General features: G+C 44.3%; 1 protein-coding gene across 1 annotated transcript in view; it reads left to right on the top strand.

The window, feature by feature from the left end:
• Positions 1-498: 498 nt before the first annotated feature.
• INTS3 (integrator complex subunit 3) overlaps positions 499-22,079 on the top strand; it is a 45,977-nt gene continuing 24,396 nt past the window's right edge. Inside the window, exons 1-6 of the mRNA XM_036272422.1 lie at positions 499-1,218; positions 11,212-11,295; positions 12,103-12,186; positions 18,070-18,183; positions 18,350-18,434; positions 20,038-20,104. Coding sequence (XP_036128315.1) covers positions 1,069-1,218; positions 11,212-11,295; positions 12,103-12,186; positions 18,070-18,183; positions 18,350-18,434; positions 20,038-20,104 — 584 coding nt within the window. The 5' untranslated portion in view covers positions 499-1,068. The remainder of the gene's footprint in view (positions 1,219-11,211; positions 11,296-12,102; positions 12,187-18,069; positions 18,184-18,349; positions 18,435-20,037; positions 20,105-22,079) is intronic.

Consider the following 22,079-nt stretch of genomic DNA (forward strand, 5'->3'; position numbering starts at 1 on the left):
TGGCTGCACACCATCTGACGGCATTTACTCCGGGACTGCTTAGGGTTACAGCTCCGCTCCCTCGCCCTGTACTGCCGATTCGTAGCTAGGATTGGGGTGTCCCAACCACAGTTTCCCGGTTCCTGTACCTTCCCACACTCCAGAAGCAAGGAAAGGAGGGTGAAGGTTGGTGCCGCGCGTGCGCATCAGTGCGCGCAGGCGCAACCTTGCTCCTTCCTGATTACCTTGCATTCCTACCCCACCTCCGGAAGTCGGTCCGAACCGCCCTGCAAGAGCAAAGAAAGAATGTGATTGGGCGTTCTAGTTGTCCATCAGACAGTTCTCTCTTCTCTTTAATATCATTGGCAGCCGGGGAAAAGACAGGCCGGCTGTCGTCCGCCTACTCCTTCGAGACTCAACGCCACCGCGGAAGCCGCTATTGGTGGAGGCCGGGGACCGCGACTGCTCACTTCCGGCGCGGGCCTCCACGATTCCTCCCATCCCCCGCCGTCGCCCTCAGCCTTCCCACCCCCCGCCCTTCCACCATGGCTGCCTGTGTGTGGTATAGGGAGAAGCTGACTCTCGGTGCCCTCCTGTAGCGCTTATTGCCTCACCCTCACCCCTAGGGGACGGATCCAAAGGAACCTCGCTCTCCAACCCTTGGGGCACCAGCCAGGAAGGTTTCTGACCCCCTGCTTTGGGGCAGGACTCCTCTTTCAGCCACCTCCTGAGGCAGAAACTTAGGGTTTGCCCTATTTCTCTTAGGGTTAGAAGCCAGAAGAGGCTTATCTTCCACTTCTTCAGGGCCGGAAGCCTTTCCTCCCCTACCCATAGGGGCGCAGACCCCTGAGCATACTTGGGAGCTAACGGCTTTTCCTCAGCGCTGCCACTCCAGAGGCAGGACCTAGAGGGCCGTCCGCCTTCGCCTCCTCCACGGAGCGGCCTTTAGGAGAGGAGGGAGGAGTGGAGAGGACAGGGACCCTTCCCCTCCCCTCCCCTAGTCCCTTTTGCTCCCAGTCCCTGGTTCCTCATTTCTAGGACTTCCCACCCATCTACTCCCTGGCCTCTTCCCATCTCCTGGCTGCAGCCATGGAGTTACAGAAGGGAAAGGGAGCAGCAGCAGCTGCTGCTTCGGGAGCAGCGGGAGGTGGAGGAGGAGCGGGAGCAGGAGCAGGAGCCCCAGGAGGGGGGAGGCTGCTACTTTCAACCAGTTTGGATGCCAAGGATGAGTTAGAGGAGGTAGGTGTGGGGGGTGGGGAAGGGAGTTAAGAAATCGGGTTGAGGAGGGATACTGGAGCGGATACGGGGTGGGGGTGGGGGTGGGGGAGGAGGCCTCCAAGTTTTTTCTAAGGCAACACAAACACTGTTCCAGACTTCCTGCTCCTGAAGGAAGAAGTGTGGGCCAACTTCCTGGACAGGTTGTCATAGCAACAGAAGCCACTAGTATGAAAATGGGTGGGGGGTGATGATGACGAAGGGATACAGAATCCAGATCTGCCGAATTTATTTTTTACATTCCTTTCCACATATAGGCCACAGCTATTCTTAATGTTTACCCTGTTTCAAACTTAGGTCATATATTGAGTTGAGAAGTAATGTATGTGTGTGTAGGTGTCGGGTTTGATAGGAACTTGCAGCAGATCTTCAACCCTTTTGTTAGATAGTACTGACTTCATGTAGACAGAATCAATTGCCAGTGATGTTAACTGGATTTATTTATTTATTTATGAATTTTTGTAATCATTTACTTGAGTCAAACTGATGACATATGCCAGGGAGCAAGATCTCAGATACTCCTTAACTGGGCATTTATTTATTTATTTTTATTCTGCACCCAAGGATATTTTTCTACTTATTATCAGAGTGGGAGGGAGTAAGGGAGAGAGACAGAGTATTTCCTCCTATTTTATTTTCTGGAAATATGTATAAGATTCCACTGCCTCCCCCCCCCCCCCCCGATTTTGTAAACTTGCCCATAAAAACCAACTGGGTATGTTTCTTTTTTTTTTTTTTTTTTTTAATCCTCACCTGAGGATATTTTTCCATTTTTTGTACAGATAGAGTGGGAGGGAGAGAGAGAGAGAGAGACAGACAGAAACATCGACGTGAAGGGACACATCGAGTGGCTGCCACCCGCACGACCAACCAGGGCCGGGGACAAACTGCAACCGAAGTACGTGCCCTTAGCGGGAACCGAACCCGGGTCTCTCCAGACCGCAGGCCGACGCTCTAACCGCTGAGCCAAACTGGCCAGGGCTCATTTTTAATTTTTATATTTTTTTGTGTAGATTTATACTACTGATCAGTTTCTTTTCTTTTTTATTCCTCATCCGAGGATATTTTTTCATTTATTATTAGATAGAGTGAGAGGGAAGGAGGGAGAGAGACCGAGAGAAACATTGATGTGAGAGAGCCACATCGACTAGTTGCCTCCCGCACGACCCTACCAGGGCCAGTGACAAGCCGAAACCCAGGTATGTGCCCTTGACCGGAATCGAACTCGAGACTCATTGGTCTGTAGGCTGACTCTCTAACCACTGAGCCAAACAGGCCAGGGCTTAACTGGGCATTTAGAATAAGTGAAGACTTGAGGAAAAGTGAGCAGTATTTAGTTAGCATCAACTACAGCAGTGGGGTGAGGGGACACCTTCAAAACTAGATAACACAAAGATGCTGAGAAAGAGGGTGGGGTGAGGTGATGGAGTGGACCTTAATGGGGATTTTAGACTAGGGATAGTTGGCCCTCCCCTCCCTTACCTAACTTGTTCCTCTGCCCCTGCCCCCCCAGAGTTGATCATGCATCTCTTTCCACTGCCACATGCCAAGTGACATACTTAGGAATATGAGACCCACAACTGGGACACAATTGTTGAACTGTTTATAAGATCTAATACACTCAGCTTGGTGATTATCCAGGGACAGGATGAATAAGTTAGACTCTGGCTTTTCACTGGCCATTTCCCTGCTTCTGTTACTGCCCTTTATCAGATATTAGAAGGTGGGCAGGCAGATAGGTGGAATTCTTAATTTAGATGTGAAGAAATGTTGGTTGAGATACTGATGGTGGAATATATATGCAAAAGTGAACTTTGTAAATCAAGAGGTGGCTGGATAGCAACTTTGCTGATTATCCATCAACAAATGTCTACTCATAGACTGGCTTCCTAGCATGCTTCTCTCCCATAATTCTTTGTGCTTTTAAATACATCAAAGTTTGTTTTCTGATGTTTTTAATCAGCTAAGGTAGATATAATTAGGAACATAAACAAAGCTTCTAAAAATAATGTATTCCCGCCCTGGCCAGTTTGGCTCAGCGGTTAAAGCGTCGGCCTGCGGTCCGGAGAGACTCGGTTCCCGCTAGGGGCACGTACCTCGGTTGCAGTTTGTCCCTGGCCCTGGCTGGTCGTGCGGGTGGCAGCCACTCGATGTGTCCCTTCACATCGATGTTTTCTCTCTCTCTCTCTCTCTCTCTTCCTCTCTCTCCCTCCCACTCTATCTGAACAAAAAATGGAAAAATGTCCTCGGGTGAGGATAAAAAAAAGATAATAATAATAATGTATTCCCAAACAAATGATGACTTTAGGATTGCTTGGCAGTTTGAATTATCCACTTTTTTTTGTTGTTGTTAGAAGTGGCTACTGTCGCCCTGGCCGGTTTTGCTCAGTGGTTAGAGCTCAGCCCTCAGACAAGAGAGAGAAGGTTCAGTTTCCGCTAACGGCATGTACCTTGGTTGCAATTTGTCCTCAACCCCTGTTGGGGTTGTGTGGGTGGCAACCAGTCAGTGTGTCTCTCTCACATTGATGTTTCTCTCGCTCTCCTCCTCCCTCTCTCCCTCCTGCTCTATCTGAAGATAAATTTAAAAATGTCCTCGGGTGAGGAGAAAAAGAAAAAGAAATGGCTGCTGTCATTGACAAAGTATTTATTTATTTATTTATTTATTTATTTATTTATTTATTATCTTCACCCAAGGACATTTTTCCATTTTTTGTACAGACAGAGTGGGAGGGAGAGAGAGAAAGAGAGAGAGAGGGAAACATCTATGTGAAAGGGACACATCGAGTGGCTGCCACCCGCATGACCAACCAGGGCAGGGGAAAAACTGCAACCGAGGTACATGCCCTTAGCAGGAACCGAACCTGGGTCTCTCCGGACTGCAGGCAGACGCTCTAACCGCTGAGCCAAACCGGCCAGGGCGACAAAGTATTTATTGAGCACTTTGTTTTAGTACTGGAGCTCTAGGATTGTAGAAAGAAAATAACTGACTGCCTTTGATCCCTCCACCAGTTTGAGGGAAGGGGAAAAGTCCCCAAAGGCTGGATGAAAATCTGTTTATTTCCCACCGATTGCTAGAGGGATCATTCTGCCTCTGCTCTAATTTGTGCCACAGAGCAACCAGCATCCTGTTCTGAGCAGTGACATGTTTGCTAGTAAACGAAGTGGTATGGCAGGAGGGAACACAAAAGAGAGGAAGCATTTATTTTCTTGCTTTTTTAAACTGACTGAAAGTGAACTTTCAACTGTTTACAGGGAGAGTGGGAGAGAAGGTCTCTCCTTTTTTATTTTTTCCTGAAATCCTTCATGGTGTAAATGTTTCCCAGCATGTCTTGGGCTCCCCCTTTTCTTTGCCCTTTGTCCTTTGCATCTGAACTTTCCAGCAAGCCTTGCCACTCTGTTTTTAACACCATGTGTGCGGTTCCCATTAGACCTGAGTGTCTCTAATGGCAAGATTTACTGTCTTCTTCCCCTGGGTCTCCCCACAGATCACTGCACACAGAAGTTGTTACAACCTGATGTAGACTGATCTCTGCTTGTTCTTGTTTGGTTATTTTCTAAGACAGGCCCACCTATTGCTCATGAACACAGCTTACTGACCGTGTATGCTTACTGTATGCTGAGTCTGATAGGAAAGTAGGATGAGGGAGACCAAGGTATGCTTTCCAGAACTTGTCATCTAAAGACTGAGTTAACACCCATAGGAAGGTTAACAACAACAAAAAAACTAGTTATGCTAGTGAAGAGACTGGGGTCATTATAGTTGGCATGATGAGGAGAGGCCCTTAAGGGGTCTGGAGTATGAAGCACTGGTGAGGAGCATCCCAGGCAGGGACTGTGACTCTTCTACCCCAGGGACCATTTGTTGTATCCTTTCTTCTCCTTGGCCTTGTTTCCCTCTTTGAAGAGGGAATTCTTGCCCATCCCCATCCCTATTTGGGGAATGAAATAAAAATAGATTAGAACATTTAGCTCCTAGTCTCATAAGCATTCTCAGACCCTGGTCTTTCCTCTGCTGAGAAGGACCCTGTCCACTTGGAAGTCAGGCTGAAAGCTGTGGCCTAAACAAGTCAGAACTTCCTCTTAAGCTATGAACAGGTTTCAGGGTTGCCTTTGGTAGAGGTATATCCCTTCCAGGTTTTCTCCAAGGAATAATTCATATCTTGTCTGTGAGGAATCTCTAGGGAATGGGCTTTGAGTCATCTCTGATCCCCCCGATCCCCCCCCACCCCACCCCCACCCCCGTTAAACCCTCATTTCATAGGCAGGTGAGTCTTGGTTATGGAATACTTGGAATCCAGCTTGTTCAATAAATAGTACTGTGGGTTTTGGGGATTTTGCAGGTTGGATCATATATTCTTTTTCTGAAGATGGTGGAATTTAGGCCACTCACTGACTTCCATTATGGAGTAGTAGTTAATATACACTTTTTACCAGACTGTATATTCACCTGGCTGAAGGAGGGGAAACTGAGGGGTTAGAGGGATACTTCTGACTGCAATCTCTAGCTTCAGATAAATACTGGCAAACTGAAAGGTCACCTTCCACTCCCTCTGCCCCTCTGCTGCTATCATGGAAACCATGTTCAGGTACTCTTAGTACTAGAAAAATTAATTCAGAAGCTCCTAGAGATGGTAAATAATTACTCAGCTCTCTGCATTGCTATTGGAGAGGGCTTGCTCTGAACAGAGCTGTTCTGCCAGCAGTTGGCAATTGCATGTATGACTCCATCTTTACTAAGAGCCTCTGGAGACGGGGGAGAGGGGTACTATTACTTGATTATCGAGATTTGGCCTCCTGTAGCCCTCTTTGCGGCAATGTGGTCCTTCTGTCACTGAATAATTTGTAATTAGTTCTCCCATCCCTGTATGGAAAAGTAATTTCTGTAGTTCAGGAATAGTAGCATCTTTTATACTTCTGTTGCCTGGAAGGACTGGCCCTCACATTTCTTTCCTCGTTGCTTTTATCTACACATCCAAATTCTGGTCTCTCCCACTTTGTACATCCTTAGCTGGACCTCCCTGTTCCAAGAGGCCATTTCTTCTTTTTGAATGGTCATTGACCCATAGAATTGTCACAGACCTCTGAGTGGTGCTTAGAATATTGAGGAGGGGCCCTGGCCGCTTTTGCTCCATGGTTATAGCATCGGCCCGTGGACCAGAGAGTCCCAGGTTCAGTTTCCGCTAAGGGTACCTCGGTTGTCCCTTGCCCCAGTTGGGGTTGTGTGGGTGGCAACCATTCAGTGTGTCTCTCTCACATCGATGTTTTTCTCTCTCTCTTCCTCCCTCTCTCCCTCCCACTCTATATGAAGATAAATGCAAGAATGTCTTCGGGTGAGGATTTAAAAAAAAGAATATTAAGGAAGGGCCTAGAGAGACCTGGTTCAGGCCAAGGTCTCTGTTTGTCACAGCCGAGACTTGGACAGTTGTAGGGCTGTGTATCTGGCTTTGCCCTAGGATCTTGGTGCAAGGTCCATCTGTCAGGTTTCCTCCCCTCTACCCTATGCTTTTTTCTTCTCTCCTAGAAGGCAAAAGTTTACAGAAGGTAAGTAGGAGAGGAAGCTTTTCAGCCTGGCCAGGGACTTAACCCATGCTCTGTGGTAGCAGGTTTCAGTTTTCAGGAATCTTTAATGATGAGCCATTAGCTGTAGTGGCAAGGGGCTGTAGGGGTAAGTCTGGTCCTCATAGATTTAGTTGTGCAGTTGCTGAGCTTCCTCACAAAGGGAATAAATTCTAATTCAACTGAGACTATATGCTAGGCGCTTTCATGTCATGTTACCTCATTTACTCCTCAGAGCAACCTCACAATAATAGGCTTTGTCTCTATTGTCAGATGAGAAAACCAGGATTTAGAGAGGCTAAATAATTCACTCCAGATTAGCCCAAGGCTAGCAAGTGATGGAGAGTTTCTGCTTGTCAGTTTCCTTACTAGTTTGCTGCTGCTATTTGACTTGCATCTCTGTTGACTTAACAGATTTCTTCCTTTGAAGGGGAAGCAGTATCTAGAATTCTAGGATGCTATGTTGCTGCTTGTTCCCCATCTCCCTCCACTCCGATACTGGTTGTTAACCTAGGCTGGGTAAGCAGGTCCCCCCAGAGCTGCCAGTAAAAATATTCTGGGCCTAGCCGCTGGAGGCACTGATGCTGCTGTCACTGGTAACTATCTTGGGTAGAGAGGGATAAAATTTACAAAGCGAAAATCCAACCTGAAGTTTTTCCTTCCTTCCCCTTATAAAGGAGCTAGACTGGGTAGTGATGAATCTCATAGCTTGTGGGTGAGGTGGGTTGTGAGAGTCACAGCTCAGCTTTCATGTGATCTAACAGCTCCTTTTCACAGGTATGCAGGTGCTGTTGATTAAGGCTGAGCACAGTGCTCTGACCTAATTTGAGGGATAGACCTGATTTGGGATAGTGAAGTTGTAAAACCTTCAAACCCAAGTGGCTTCGAGCCTATTTTAGGTTGAAGTTTTGTGGCTGCGGAAGCTCCTTGCCTTAACCCTCTATTCTACCCTGTGCCACCCTACAGTCTTCAAGATGATGGTCGAAGGATGATTGTATTTCATTCCTAGGCCTCTCTCCCATTATCCTAATTATTTGTCAATTCCTGACAATGCTGCAGTACAACCAGTTCTCGACAAGATATTTTGTGATGACCTCTAAGATCAGAGGAAGTAAATTGCCTGCCTTTGTCCCTGTTTTCCCAGCAGCAGCATCACTGGGAATTGAGAAGTGATTTTCCTTAAAAAGTTTTTGGGGGGTGGGGGTGGCAATGGGGTAAAAAGGTAAAATATCTGTAACAAAAATAAATAAAAATTCATTAAAAAAAAAAAAGTTTTTGGGTTGCCCTTGCCGGTTTGGCTCAGTGGTTAGAGCATCAGCCTGCAGTCCAGAGAGACCTGGGTTCAGTTCCCGCTAGGGGCGCGTACCTAGGTTGCAGTTTGTCCCCGGCCCTGGTTGGTCATGCGGGTGGCAGCCACTTGATGTGTCCCTTTCACGTCGATGTTTCTCTTTCTCTCTCTCTTCCTCTCTCTCCCTCTCTATCTGAACAAAAAATGGAAAAATGTCTTCGGGTGAGGATAAAAAATAATAATAATAATAATAAAAGTTTGTGGGTTAATCCTCAAGATAAAAGACTCAGGCAGTAGTTTAGGTGGTAATGACGAAGAGGCCTACTGACTTAACATGGATATATTTTGTCAATATGTTCTCAGTAGTTAGTATTAAATACTTCTTTGGAACAGGGACCAGTAACTAAGATCTCCTTAGAATGTTGAGCACATGCCCTGTTAGAGTTGACCTCTGAAACCAGAGTGGCTCCTGAATGGGCTTTAATGCGGCCATCCCCACCTTTGTTTGACTAGAGAAGCTGGCAGGTTTTAGTTTGGCCTTTTGTTCTCCATTAGTCCTTTTCTTCCTTACACTCATTTTTTTAAGTTTGTTTTCACCTTTTTTGGGGGACATTTCAAACAAAAAGTAGAGAGACTAGTATTTCCATGTAGCCATCATTCTGCTTAAGTACATATTAGCACATGGCAATCTTATTTTATCTCCCTTAGTCATCAGGATTATTTTGAAGCAAATCCAAGGTACATCATTTCATCTGTAGTTACTTTATATATATGCCTATGAGAGAAAGACTTTAACAAAATAGCCACAAGTATCTAAAAATATTAACAATAATTCCTTAATATAATAAAATATTCAGTGCTCATATTTCTCTTGCCTCATAAATTCTTTTTATAATTGGTTTGTTCATATCAGTAATCAGACAAGGACCACATGTTGCATTCTCTTGCTGTGTCGTTTTAATTTTTTAATAACTATTTTAAAGTAATTTTAAGCTTAGGGAAAAATTATAATACATACAGCTCTCATATATTGTTCACCCAGATTCACCAATAAACATTTGCCACATTTGCTTTGTCATTATCTCTCTATGTATTATCTTAGCCTTTTGAGAGTAAATTGCAGCCATGATGCCACTTAATTTTTTTCCCCTTTATTGATATTGGTGGGGGAGGGGAGCAGAGGGAGAGAGAGATGGAAAAAGAGATAGAAACATCAATGAGAGAGAACATTGATTGGATGCCTCCTGCATGCCCTCTACTGGGAACTTGGCCCGCAACCTGGGCATGTACCCTGACTGGGAATTGACCCAGTGACCTCTTGGTGCATGGGTTGATGCTCAACCTCTGAGCCACACTGGCTGGACTATGATGTCACTTTAAATTTAAATACTTCAGTGTATATTTCCTAAGAACAAGGATCTTCTGTTACATAACCACTGTTCTACTACCAAGATCAGAACATCTAACACTGATATGTAACTCCTACCTAATTTATAGTACATATTCAAATTTTACCAGTTGTCCCAGTAATGTCCATTATAACAGTCCAGGATCACACATTGTATTTCGGTGTACAGTCTCTTTAATTCTTAAATCTGAAATAGGTACTTCATCTAATTTTGTCTTTCATGACCTTAAATACCTTGGCAGGCAGTTATTTTGTAGACTATCTTTTAATTTGGATTGTCTGAAGTTTCTACTACCTTTTAATTTGGATTGTCTGAAGTTTCTTCATTGATTAGACTGAGATTATTCACTTTTGGCAAGAAAACCAAAAGTTATAGGCGTTTCAGTATATCATATCAGAGGCATGTAGTATCAGGTATCAGTTTATAGTACATACTCATTGGCGATATTAGCTTTGGTCACTTGTTTAAGGTGGTATCCTCCAGTTATTATTTTTTCTTTCTAATAAGTATTTTGAACCTATGTAAATATCCTCTTTCTTGTGAAAATTTTACTTTTGCTTTTAGCATTCATTGATGATATTTGCCAGGATTAATTTTTACTCCCATCATTCCTTCTGCATTTTTTAGTTGGCATTCCACTGTACAGACAAGCTTTCCCTTCTTTATTATGTATGTATCTGTCAGCATGGGCTCATGGATTCTTTTTTTTAGGTTTTTTTTGTAGAGTGAGAGAGAAACATTGATGTGAGAGCAGAACATCAGTTGCCTGCAACCTGGGCATGTGCCCTGACTAGGAATCAAACCAGCAGCCTTTCAGTACACAGAACGATGCCCAACCAACTGAGCCACACTGGCCAGGGCTGGACTCATGGATTCCTATTTTATTCAGTGGGTTATAATTTTAAGTCTCCTTTAATATATGGGTTTTCTTCTTCCTGCTTTTCTTCCTTGCAATTTTTTTAATGTTTTTTTTTTTTTTGTCCTCATCCGAGGATATGCTTTTTTTGGTTTGGTTTGGTTTGGTTTGGTTTTTGGTTATTTTTTTTAATCTTCACCCAAGGACATTTTTCCATTTTTTTTATTCAGACAGAGCGGGAGGGAGAGAGAGGAAGAGAGAGAGAGAGAAACATTGACGTGAAAGGGACACATTGAGTGGCTGCCACCCGCACGACCAACCAGGGCTGGGGACAAACTGCAACCGAGGTACATGCCCTTGGTGGGAACCGAACCTGGGTCTCTCTAGACCGCAGGCCGACGCTCTAACCGCTGAGCCAAACCGGCCAGGGCTGAGGATATGTTTTTAATGATTTTTAGAAAGGAAGAGAGAGAGAAACATCTATCAGTTGCCTCCCTTATGCACTCCGACTGAGGATCCTACCCACAACCTAGGTATGTGCCCTGACTGGGAATGGAACCTGTAGTTTTTGTTTTTGACTCTTTTGGTGTATGGGAGGATGACCCAGCCATCTGAGCCACCTGGCCAGGGCTTTTTCTTTGCAATTTATGTGTTAAAGAACCAGGTCACCTGTCATGTTTTCTACATTTTGGATTTTGCAGATTATATCCCCATGGTGATGTTATTTTAAACTGGTGGGTAGCTCTAGAGACATGATGAGATTGGAATTTCTAAAACATATTTGGGGTCAGAAATGTTTCATAGGTGGTGGTGTGAAAAACTCTTAATTTTTTTTTACTCATTCACAGAGGTTGGAAAGATGTATGAGCATTGTGACATCTATGACTACTGGTGTCTCAGAGAGAGAGGCCAATGATGCCCTTAATGCCTACGTGAGTATAATGCTCTCCCCACATCCATTTTTGCTTCTTTGAAAGCTCTGGGACGTGATCAGAAAGATGAAAAGACTCACATGGCTAGGAATTAGGGAATTGAAGTCAGTGTCTTGGCTCCCCGAGCAAGACTTCCAACTCCTCTCTCTCACTGTGGGAATTTATCTCTTGGAGCCTTAGGCATTTTTAAATAACAACTTTAAATGATAACTCATAGATCTATAGTGACTTTTTTCTTTGTAAACCATTCTTACACATGTGATCTTTTACATATCCTAGTCTATGGGGTTGAAAGGATTTTAAATAGTATGTATAAAGGATTTAGAATAATGGCACATGGTGAATGTTCCATAAGTATTATCTACTTACTATTATTTTCTTCTTCTTATTATTATTATTATGCCCTCACCTTACAAATGTTAGAGGTTCAATGATTTGCCCAAGGTCTTGCCTTGGTATTTGTGCTTGTTACTCCATGACCGACTCTTTGCAGTCTTACACTACTTGAAAGCTGTTAAGTTCTGGTGAAGAAAGTAGAGGAGGATTTTTCTTTGTTCCATTTTAAACACTTTGTTTTCTGCCCATGGTCTGCATCAAGCCTTGGAGAAAGCAATAGGGTCCATCCTTTCCCTCCACCTTTCCCCTAGAACAGATACTTCATCACTTTTAGAGAAGGAAATCATCAGATTTAAGAGTTGATGATTCTCCTTTGCAGGTTACTTAGGAGTCTCAAGTTTTCTGGGAGTAACTCTGCTCAAGAACTTTCCTCCTGTGACAACTAGTTTTTTTTTCTTCCTCTTATCCCAGGTATGTAAAGGCCCCCCCCAGCATGAGGAAGTCTGCCTGGGTCTCTTCACCCTTGTCCTCACTGAACCTGCTCAAGCCCAGAAGGTAAGACAACCTGCTTTGGATCCACAGACTTCTCAGATATGACCTGAGAATATGGTGGAACATAATTGTGGCTTCATTGGCATAGTACCAGACCCCCTGACTAGAGTTGGATCACCTCGTTCTCTAAATATAGTTTTTTACTCTCAGTGAATTTGTCATTTTCTTACTAAAGTCCTTTTTCTATCTCTAGATTCTGAAGCTAAAAGGCAAGAAAAGGCAGTTGTGAGAGTGAAAAAGCAGATTAAGAGTTTCACATTTTAGGTTTACTAATCAAGACTAAAAGACTTGGGATGTAATCTAGATAACAGAAGAGAACAACAGTCACCAAAAAACTTCTTACCCAGTTGAGTGTAATCTGTAGTTTTTAGGTTCTATCACTGACAAGTGAATAGAAAGCAGGCTTAAGGTTGCAGCAAGTAGGATTTAAATTAGACAGCTTAATTTTAGATAATTGATACAGTAATAATGTAGTGAGTAAGAGAACACTTATGGAGGAACTGGAATTAGACTTCTTGACGAAAACTAGTCTGGGGTTCTTCACAGTTTTCTTTATATGGAATGGTTTAAGTGGGGTCCTTCCTTGAGGAGGGACTGGGCAGAATGATCTCTTTGGATTCTGTTCTTTCTATAATAAAGTAGCAAAATTCTGTCTTTTACCTCTTCACATTTCCTTTTTCCAGCAGTTCTGTGTCCTTTGAGTCTTGGCACGTTGGTTCAGAAGTGTATGTCTGATATCTGGCACTATCTGGCACTAACAGAAGAACTTGGAGTAGGAGAATTTAATATTCTCACTGGCCCTTCCCTGAGCAAGGGGAGTGTGGAAAGAAACAAACATGGTTTGTGCTCAGCGTTATGTTAGGTTGTATCCAGACAGGATCTCATTTAATCCTCCCAAAGAGCTATATGGGGTTGGTGGCTTTGTCCCCTCTCCCCACATTACTCCCAGTTTACTTGTAAAATAACTGGAGGTTAGAGACATTGTCTTTGTTGAAAAATCATTCCTAGGTACAAGGACAAGATGCCCAGGTCTCCTAGCATAGTTGCTTCAATTAAACTCAGTGGAAGGATTTATGGGCATGGTAACCAGGTGTATTTGTACTCTGATGCCAGCTGGAGTAGGGTCTGGTATGCATGTTGGGTGGATGGGGCAGCAAGTATTCACAAGTCATTGGTTTCACAGGCCATTTCTGGGCTGGGACCTTGTTGAGTTAAATTGGCATTTTATTTTCTTACTAAGTTTACCATCAAGATCCTGGAAGACAAATGAATATTTCCAATTTGGTGGTGTTAAACAGTGATCTGATCCAGTCTAGCCCCTCTGTTTTATTTTATTATTGATTTATTGATTTTAGAGAGAGAGGAAGGGAGAGAGACAGAAAGTGAGAAACGTTGATTTGTTGTTCTGCTTATTTATGCATTAATTGATTGGTTCCTGTATGTGTCCTGACTGAGCATTGAACCCACAACCTTGGCATATAGAGATGACGCTCTAACCAACCAACTGAGCTACCTGGGCAGGGAAGCCCCTCTTTTTTTTTTTTTTTTTTGGTACGTGCCCCTAGCAGGAACCGAACCCGGGACACTCTGTTCCACAGGCCAGTGCTCCAGCCACTGAGCCAAACCGGCCAGGGCGAACCCCTCTATTTTAAGTAAATTGTTGGCAGAGATGGTAGTGAAGGGGTTGGGATTAAAGTTTAATTTTCTGTTGCGTGGGTTTCATAAATACAATTAAAATCTTGTTTAGTCATCTTAATGCAAAGTCATCTTGCCCATTGGTTTTTGTGTGTGTGTTTGTTTGTTTGTTTGTTTCAGGTGGGATCTGAATCAGCAAGGGTAATTCAGTAAACCTCAGTCAAGGGAGCAGAGTGTGTGAGGTATTTCTAGTTCTTTGCCTGACCTGGCAGTGAAAGGCCCCAGGGCTCTGTATTATGAATGCCTTATGTTGTGAATTTGGCTGTCCAGACACAGCAAGGGACTAGAGTACCTTGTCTTCTTTTTGCCCTATGACAGCCCTGGGAGGGTGGCCCAGGCCCTCACCTTGGGTCTCATTGATGGTTACCAGCTACATCAGGATTATTTTCACATGCTAAAGGTTTCTGAGTAAATCCTCTACCTGGGGTCCTCCTAGGCAGACAGGCCCCCAGGTCAGGACTCTTCAGACAAAGGGGTGAAGATGGGAAATAGAAGGACACAGTTTTAGGCAAGCGAGGAACTGTCAGTGACTCATTCAGAGACCTTGAGCCAGGTCAGATTATGGTGGAAGAATTAGTGATGTTATCTCCCATCTTGCTTTGATCCTTCTCCCTAAAAGGGTGATTATGTTGTGAAATACTTTTGTCCTGCAGAAGTTTTAGGTGGGAGTTACTGATGAGGACTGATCCTAATGCATTGTTTTAGGCTTTAGCTTAAAACAACAGGAAGGGGGTGGGGTGGTAGTGTTGCCCTGTCCGGTTTGGTTCAGTGGTTAGTGTCAGCTTGAAGACTGAAGGTGTGCAGGTTTGATTCCCAGTCAAGGGCACATGCAGGAAGCAGCCAATCAAAGTTATCTCCCTCACATTGATGGTTCTCTCTCTGTCTCTCCCACATCCTCTTCCCCTCCCCCCACACTCTCTAAGAATCAATGGAAAAAATATCTTCAGGTGAGGATTAACAACAACAAAAACAAGAAGAGTGTTTTCTAAGGTTTTATTTGGAGTTAATTCTGTCTCTGGGATAGCAACCTCAGGATAGATTGGAGATTCATTTGTTCCTGCATCTTCACAGTGGATAACAGAGAAGCTGGTAGTAGAAACTAAGTCTAGAGCACATGAGAAATTTGCTCTGGGAAAGTGAGATGAGGAGACTGGGTCATTGCTGGCAGACAGGTGCAAAGAGTTAGGGCCAGCTCTCTAAGACTTCTAAGAGGATGGAACTAGGGTGGATTGAACAAGAGAACTCAGTTAAGGAGAAGACAGATCAGGTATTGGTGTAGAGTGGAATATGCACTGGGTGGATTTTGTTCCATTGTTCCAGTTGTACCTTTTTGACTTACATCTGCCCTCTTGGCAACCCTTAGGAATGTTTATATTCTTTGAGTTTATTTATTTCCTATTTGATGTCAAAACTGAATTGCTGGGAGCAGGCCTGGCTGAAGGACTGTGGTGAGAAGAGAAGCTAAGCTGGAGGCCTTACCTTCTGTGTAGGCTCTAACAATCAGTAGATACAGAAGAGGGCCTAACATCAATGTCAAGGTCTGTCTTCATCAAGGACTCAGGCCCTTGCAGTTCTTGGTCCAAATACAGTTCTTTAAGCAGGCAGCTCCAGAAAGTTGGGGGCTGTAGGGACCAAGGCTGGAATATCTACTTTCAATAGTCAGGACAGATGTACTACCACAGCACCTGTCACCTTTCTTTTGAGACTCTCCTTCTTGTCTCTGCTCCCTACTGAATACACCTCCCACCCCATTTATTTTCCAAACTAGTCACAAAACTGGCAACATCAGGAATATGATACTCCTGGTACCCAGCTGCTATGTGTTACCAGCAGTTGTGGTTGATAAGGTCCCAACTGAAGCATGAAATTAGGCAGACAGTGTCTGCTTCCTTCATCAGACCCTATGTCTCCTGAGAGACTTGTCTTCCTTCCCTCTTCTGAGTCTATTTTACATTTCTGGGATTTCTGCTTTCCTTTGAATAGACAGGGTTCTTCTCTGATTAGGTGGGACTTACTAATGAGGACTGATCCTAATGCATTGTTTTAGACTCTGTCTTTGGTCTGACATAGATTTTTTTTCTGCTTCCCTGATCCTCTCTGCCCATTCTGTGGCTCACACCTCTTAGGAAGGCTCCAGAGCTAAACTCCCATTTACTGACCATAAGTTGGCAGTATTTCACTGGATCCTTTTATTTCTTCCTTCTTCCCTTGCTTATGCTTTTTTTTTTTTTATCCTCACCCGAGGATATTTTTCCATTTTTTTTGTACAGATAGAGTGGGAGGGAGAGAGAGAGAGAGAAACATCGACGTGAAGGGACACATCGAGTGGCTGCCACCCGCACGACCAACCAGGGCCGGGGACAAACTGCAACCGAAGTACGTGCCCTTAGCGGGAACCGAACCCTGGTCTCTCCAGACCGCAGGCCGACGCTCTAACCGCTGAGCCAAACCGGCCAGGGCGCTTATACTTTTTTTGTTTGTTAGTTTGTTAATCTTCCCCTGAGGATATTTTTTCCATTGATTTTTTTTTTTTTTTTTTTAGAGAGAAGGGAAGGGAAGGTAAAAGTGAGAGAAAAACAGAGAGAGAGAGAGAGACATCAATTGATTGCCTCCCGCAAACGCCCCAATCAGAGCTGGAGGTCGAGCCTGCAACCCAGGTACGTGCCCTTGATCGGGAATCAAACCTGAGACCTTTTGGTGCATGGGCCAATGCTCTAACCACTGAGCTACACCATCCAGGACTCCCCTGCTTATACTTTTGCTCTCCCTGCCCTCCCCCAGATGGAGTCAGAAGATTATCAGATTTTCTTTTGGCTATGAAAAGTTTGTGGCACATGGTGGGATTCCCTAAGTGTTGGTATTTTCATTATATTAATTGTTTTGACTTAAGGACTCTAGAGACAAGGAAGTGACAGTAACTGATCTCTTAGGGATCCCTAGTCACGGCCAAGGCCAGAGAGTAGCTGATCTTGAGGGGTACTTCTCTTTTGACCACTTAGGATGAAAGAGTTTAGAAATATAACAGTCTCAAAGACACCATCAACTTATTCCCATCCCCAGCAGCCTCCTCTTTTAGTTATTTCTAACAGCGGTATAGGCACGGTTAAGAGCATGGAATCTAGAACTAGACTGTCGGACTTGAATCCTGGTTCTTCCTCTTATCTCTTTGTGACATGGGTCAAATTATTTTAACTCTTTATGCCTGTTTCCTCATCCGTAAACATAGAGATAAGAAATAGTTCCTATTTCAAAGGGTTGTTATGCAATTCAAGTGCAGTAATATGTATAATACAAAGTTTGTGTATAATGCCAGTGCATTATAATTGTTGTTATAATTATGGTTGCTATTATGGTTGATGCCACCCTTCTGCCAGCCTTCCAAGGTCGTGGAATGCTGCCTATCTAATTTTAATTTTACCCTTTATGCTCCGATCCTGACAGCATAGAACTCAGTAGGCTAAGGAGGTTGCTAATGGGGTAGGTCTCTAGTGAGTGGGTGAGAAAAGCTCTATGGGGAAGGGAAGCAAGAACTCTCCTCAAAATTGGAATGCCCTCCCTCACCTCCCCCAGGGGTAGGTATGCATAAGGACCCCTCCTTTTTCAAAAGGAGCAGAAGCAAAGGGCAGCCCAGAAAAAAAGAAAAAAAAGACATTTAGTTAAGGAAATTTATTTTGGTTCTGTCTTTTCTTTCTGGGGCCCAGGTCCCTGGATCCTCTTCCTGTAATACTCCTAGATCTTTGCTTCATCTGATTGGGTCAGTACATACAGGTTTAAAAACTTCTTTGTGATCCTTTCTGGCCTATTCAACCAAACCCATTCTGTGGTGACCTTTTACTGGCAGATGAAAAGCAGATGGCCTCCACCTGGCTTTGCTCAGCTTGTGGCATCAAAGAGTGTGACATTTCCTAAGAGAAGGGAGGTAGGGGGGACAGGGAGCCTTTCTTAGCAGGCTTTTCTGCCTTATTTAGAGAATAGCTCAGATGGCCCCCCATACCCCCCTTACACATACAATGTGATGGAGCAAGGGATAGGTTTGGGATGGAGGAGCCCTAAAATAGTAGCATCCAGAATGGAAAAATCGTTCATTGCTACCCGTATTTGTGTTAAGTTGAATAGGCCAGGGGGCCCCCTGTGGGTGGGGTCAGGAGCAGATCCTCAGCTTGCTGGCTGCTCATAAACCTCTCTTCTCAGTGTTACCGGGACTTGGCTCTGGTGAGTCGTGACGGCATGAATATTGTCCTGAATAAAATCAACCAGATACTTATGGAGAAGTACGTGAAGTTGCAGGACACCTGTCGTACTCAGGTAAGACCAGAAAGGAAAAAGTGATCCAGCTCAAAGACATAACTGAGGAGGAATCAGGATACATACCCCCACCTTTGTACACCTAAGTTGTAATGTCGTTGGATTAACCCGTTTCTTAAATTCAAACGCCCTTCTCTCTGTATCTGTTTTTTGCTCTCTCCTTTAGTTGGTATGGTTGGTACGGGAACTAGTGAAGAGTGGGGTTCTGGGAGCTGATGGTGTTTGCATGACATTCATGAAGCAGATTGCCGGTGAGTGTGATAGCAAGAGCGTAAAGAAGAAAGGAGAGGAGCCCAGAGACTAAATCCAGGCAATGGAGAATGATTGAGTGCCTAAGGGACTCGATTCTTGGGTCATTTAGACTCTCCTGATGTAGGCATCTTCTGACCACATACACTGATGAAGAAATTGAAAAATCCCAGGGAGCCTTTTGAAGCAATAAGTCTTGCCTCATTTTCCTTCCTGCCAAACTCAGGGCCTGATGTAGAATAGTTGGCCTGTGTTAGCCAGTGGTCTCTGGGGTTTCATGGTGTATTGGATCTGGAAGGAATGGGGAGAGAAGTGAGGGCCAATAATTTGTTCCCATCATATTATGCTTTCAGAAACACAGACGTCTTCCTTGGCTCCACCCCCATGTTCTGAGTACTTGCTCCCTAATAATTATGACATCTGATTAGGGTCAGTTTGAGGGACGAACTATGTCATAGAACAGACCCTGACATTTAGGTTTTATTATCTTCTTGGCATTGGTGATATCTGCCTAAGCCACTGAATATCCAAGAGGCCTGCCTGTGCTACCTCTTCTGTACCCAAGATCACGTATGTTTGTTTAAAAATGACCCTGCCTCTCTTTCACCATTGCCCATTGGTTCTTCGCTTCTTCTTTAGGATTTTATATAACACTGATGCTACTGTTTTGATGTGTGTAAACCTTAATTTATGTGATGTGACTTTGTGAACATTGAATTTTTTTTTTTTTTATCCTCACCTGAGGACATTTTTTATTTTTTGTCCAGATAGAGTGGGATGGAGAGAGAGAAAGAGAAACATCGATGTGAAAGGGACACATCGAGTGGTTGCCACCCACACGAACAAACAGGGCCGGGGACAAACTGCAACTGAGGTACATGCCCTTAGTGAGAACTGAACCCGGGTCTCTCTGGACCACAGGCCAATGCTCTAACCACTGAGCAAAACCGGCCAAGGAGTGAACATTGAATTTTTAAATTAGGACCTGGGGCAAGACATAGCGTTGTGCTAGATATTTTTATCCACTCTCCTGGCATTTTCTTCCTTGTTTGGCACTCCCAGTCCGCACTGCTCATCCTTAGACTTTGGTCTGGCATTGCTGCAGGTTAATTCTGCCCCAAGAAGTTCCTTAGCAAGCCCCAAAGACTGTGGTACCCAGAAACAAGAAACCCTTGACCTTCTTTGAGCCTGACACAAGATTTGGGACATCCAAATGTTGGACTGCCACTGTTACCAGCCACCTTCACCTCTCAGGCCCTACCTGACTGAGATGTCATCTTTTCTTTCCAACCATTGGGTTTTCATGTCTCCTTCCCAAACATTCCCTTTCAAGGGTCAAAGTGTTCCCACTCGAAACTCCAATCTATGGAAAAGTTGCAGCTCTAGTTTTTGGAAAAATCCAGAACCTTCCCGTCCCTTCTCTCTGGAGGCAAAGGAGGAAACTCTAAAGCCTGCCAGAACAAAAGGCAGTTTTCCAACTCTGAGAACATCAGTGATGAGGTAACAGTTAGGGATAGACCAGCAGGATGTGTGAAGAAATGTATTGTGTATCTACGTAGCTAATTAGAGCCGATCTGATTCTCTCTTTTCTCCCCCTTTGATCAGGTGGGGATGTTACGGCAAAAAATATCTGGTTGGCAGAAAGTGTTCTGGATATCCTGACGGAACAGAGGTAGAGTCTACCATGAAGGGTGGGGAGAGAGCCAGAGATGGCCTTGTTGGTTGGGAGCATGGGAAATGGGGTGAAAGGATTATATGAAGACTGTAGGTAGCCCCAAACACCTTAGATTAGAGAGACTAAGGTGGGGGAGGAAGAGGCAATTATATTGGTGGCAAGTGAAGGAATTAATGCCATGATATGACTGACCAAAGGGATGAAGGAGTGGGAAAGAAGGTCTTTGCTAAAATATCTCAGAGCCCAGGAAAAACGAGTTTCATCTGATAAGGGTTTATTTTTGATCCAGACCTCCTTGGAATGTTTATCTTTGTGGGGAGCGGGGGAGAATGAGCTCAGCAGAATGGGGCCAGCCAAGTACCCAGGCCTGGCAGGTACCCCTTTTCTTTTTTTCGCAAACTTTCCATCCAATCCATGTTCTTTTTTTGTTGAAGTGACATGGGAGAGGTAGGAGTAAGGAGGTAATCGAGACCTGCTAGAGTATGTATATAGGGCTTGGAGACTCCAGTGATAGGGAGGGCATAAGCGTGGCATATTGAGTTTTCTTGCTGATTCTTTCCCTTCCCCATCAAAGTAAAGGACCCGAAATTTTATGAAGGTTGTTCCATAGCTGAACTTGTTTGGGAATGAGGTGTTTCTTTTGGTCCTGTGGCCTCAGCATTCCTATTGCTTGATTTCAGGGTCTGTTTCTGGGTGAGAACACCATTACTTGAGAACACCTCTCAAGTAATTGAGAGAGCTAATAGTATCCATATTTCCTAACTTTAGAATAATGGGCCTTTCCTCCCTTATTCACACTTCTGAAAGGGAAGGCTGTGTTCTGTGCTCTGCCCAAGCTTGAGAGCAGTGCCAGGTCTGCTGTGCAGTGCCACCTAGTGCCCTGGGCATGCATTGCAGTGGCAGCTGAGGCTGGAGTCCCTCATTATTGGTACCATCACACAAGACATGAGATCCTAGCCATTTCTTACCAGGCCTCTGCTTCTCTTAGGACTCTGTGCCCAGGATCTGTGTCTTGAGCAGAAGGAACTCCCTTTCTTCTCTCTTTTCATTACTCCATCCCAGGATTCATATGCATTCATCACCTCTGTTAGCAAGCATCCAAAAAAGTGATTTTTCTGATTTTTTCCTGATGCCAGATACCTCCCATTTCCTTATTTGGGCAGTTAGAGTGCAGTCTCAGTGTACAAGTGTCAAATAAATATCCTGCCTTTTCTCCTGTCCTTCAAAACTCTGACATCCTTTGGTGCGAGTCCCTAGAAGTTTAAAACTGTTCTCTTCCACACCCTTCTTCTCCGTCCCTCCCAAGTGTTTCTAGGGCTCTGGAATTAAAAGGTAGAAGATGGGGAGGGGGAGCCTCCCCAGTGTCCTTGGCTGCTGCTTTCATTCTGTGCAAGGAAAAGGCCAGAGTCTCTTAATTAGGTGGCTGGAGCACTTTTCCGGAATCAGGATGTTGCCTGGTTGGATTAATTAAACTCCCTGCTTTCCTCTGGTTTCCTCCTTCCAGCAGGGGTGCTAAAGCTGTTACAAACTAGTTGCTTGGGGAAGACAGCTCTCCGATTTTGGCACTTTGAGATAGCAGTGGAGTTTTTGGAGTCTCTCCATTGTGTCTTTCTACCCCTTTTAAAGCAGTAGGGCACACAATTCCTTCATTACTCCCCTTTTCCCAAAGAAATTCTAAAATACCTAGGAAAATGGGCTTTGCCATCCAAAATCAAGTTCTTTTCAGATTGTGATTTAGGGCTGACTCATTATTTGGGAATGGAGTCAGTAGCTATCGAGCCAGGGAAAGGTTTGTGGCATGGTGGGCTGCTAATGGACCATGATGGAAGAGCTCAAACAGTGTGTTTTGAAACCTCCAGGGTCCTCAAAGGGTCTTTTTTTTTTTTTTTTTTAATTTTTTTCTCTTTATTGATTTTAGAGAGAGAGGGAGGGAGAAAGAAATAGAAACATTGATGAGAGAACATCAATTGGC

This window comes from Molossus molossus, unplaced genomic scaffold, assembly GCF_014108415.1.
Source record: "Molossus molossus isolate mMolMol1 unplaced genomic scaffold, mMolMol1.p scaffold_m16_p_20, whole genome shotgun sequence".
NCBI lineage: Eukaryota > Metazoa > Chordata > Mammalia > Chiroptera > Molossidae > Molossus > Molossus molossus.